Source organism: Belonocnema kinseyi, chromosome 1, assembly GCF_010883055.1.
Source record: "Belonocnema kinseyi isolate 2016_QV_RU_SX_M_011 chromosome 1, B_treatae_v1, whole genome shotgun sequence".
Classification (NCBI taxonomy): domain Eukaryota; kingdom Metazoa; phylum Arthropoda; class Insecta; order Hymenoptera; family Cynipidae; genus Belonocnema; species Belonocnema kinseyi.
Window position 1 is genome coordinate 31,384,354 of NC_046657.1, and position 1,802 is coordinate 31,386,155.

The 1,802-nt window shown below is 35.8% G+C and overlaps 1 protein-coding gene across 1 annotated transcript in view; it reads left to right on the plus strand.

Moving 5' to 3' along the window:
* Nucleotides 1–1,703, plus strand: part of LOC117177344 (alpha-glucosidase-like) — a 2,086-nt gene extending 383 nt beyond the window's left edge. The window contains exons 2-3 of the mRNA XM_033367971.1: nucleotides 1,092–1,212; nucleotides 1,294–1,703. Of these exons, the coding sequence (XP_033223862.1) occupies nucleotides 1,110–1,212; nucleotides 1,294–1,703 (513 nt within the window). The 5' untranslated portion in view covers nucleotides 1,092–1,109. The remainder of the gene's footprint in view (nucleotides 1–1,091; nucleotides 1,213–1,293) is intronic.
* Nucleotides 1,704–1,802: the final 99 nt, after the last annotated feature.

Consider the following 1,802-nt stretch of genomic DNA (forward strand, 5'->3'; position numbering starts at 1 on the left):
CGGGATACTTATAAGATACTACCATGATTTTTTCAGATTTTTTGGTCCAAAAATAAATTAGGCCAAAAACCGGCCTTACCGACCCTCCCCCTTTAAAAAAATAAAATAAAAAGCAAGATTGCTATATATGATTCGAATTTTGATAAAATAAATTAAATATTTTAGTAGAACTGAATATTCTAAAGACTCAAACTACGTAGGACACTACTTAGGAAACGGCGTCGTAAATTTTGTTTACTATGAGGGCCAGTCCACAATAAGAGTCGTAAAATTCGAGTTTCGAACATATATACGTATTTTTCGTTTTCTCGCTGTGATTCCTGACGGACCGAAGGAACCGAATTATTGAAATACTTTTTTTTTGCAGCGTTAAAAACTTGAAAAATAAAATACCTGTAATTTACATGAGCCGAAGGCGGCTTTAAGTGCATCTTGTTTTAGATTATTACAGATGCGCTTGAAGTCACCTTCAGGAGAAGTAATTCACATTTTTGAAAATTTTTAACGCTGTAAAAAAAAGTATTGCCATTACTTCGTGAGTTTCTAATGGAAATTTTAACCTTGAATCCGAATTTCAACTATTTAAAAGTTGATCTTGCTTTTTTCGAGTTTTTTAAGAAGGGACCGAAGGGGGACATAATGGGGTCTTTAAGGGTACTTTGTAAAGGCTCCTGTCGGTTCCTTCGGTCCGCCAGGGACCGTTGCTAACAATATGCGTATGCTATCATGTAAGGATATACATACGTTCGAATTTTGATTCTCACGACTCTAATTGTGGTCCAGCCCTAAAAAAGGTCCACAAACCACGTCATATACTACGTCTTTTATTATTTCAATTTCCGACATGCCTTACGATGTCGGATCCTAGGACGTTCCCCATGTCTTTCGACGCTGTTTCCTACCAAATTTCCGAATTTGCTTTCTACGTATTTTACGACGTCTGAATCAATAAGAAGATATTAAAAAGTTTGACAGAGAAACTAAAGTGAACTAAAAACACACTATAATTTTATTATGCTTCATAGTAACTCTGAAATTACATAGAAAAATATGTTTGTCATTTATATGTTATTAATTTCTGTTACACCAAGAACATTTTACGGTTTTGGATGGAGAAAAGGGTCGATGGTTTCCGAATAGATGCTACTCGATATCTGTTCGAAGATGAAAGGTTTTTAGATGAGCCGCTGTCCGGATCGTCGGATGCTAAAGGTTACAACCGAACAATTACGATATACACAAGGGATTTGGCTGAAAATTATGCAATGATCCAACAATTCCGTGATGTTGTAGATGAATATACTGAAAAAGTTGATCAGGTTCTCCGGGTATTGATAGTCGAATCATATGCAAATATTTCGAGCCTTATGAAATATTACACATCCGGTAGTCACTTTCCCTTCAATTTTAAACTTCTGCAAATCAAACATTCATCCACGGCAACTGACGTAAAGAAAATTGTGGACTCATGGCTATTAAATATGCCTAATGGCGCAACTGCTAATTGGGTAGTAAGTATAAAGTGTCAGTCAAACAAGAGACCCGAAATGTTTTTGTGTTTGCTCCGTTTCACTTTAGTTTACATTATTATATTTCAAGTAAAAACATTGGCATTGGAAAAAGAACTCTTACGAATGCTCGTACCAGAAATTGAAAAAGTGAGGTTATGCACAGTTCTGCAGGTCCGCCATCTTGGCGTGTAATTTATTAGGTAATTTACCTGTTTTCTACGTAAAATACTTGACTTGGGTATTTTACGTAAAAAACCTCTAGTTACGTATAACTTCACATCCCTGCCCGCG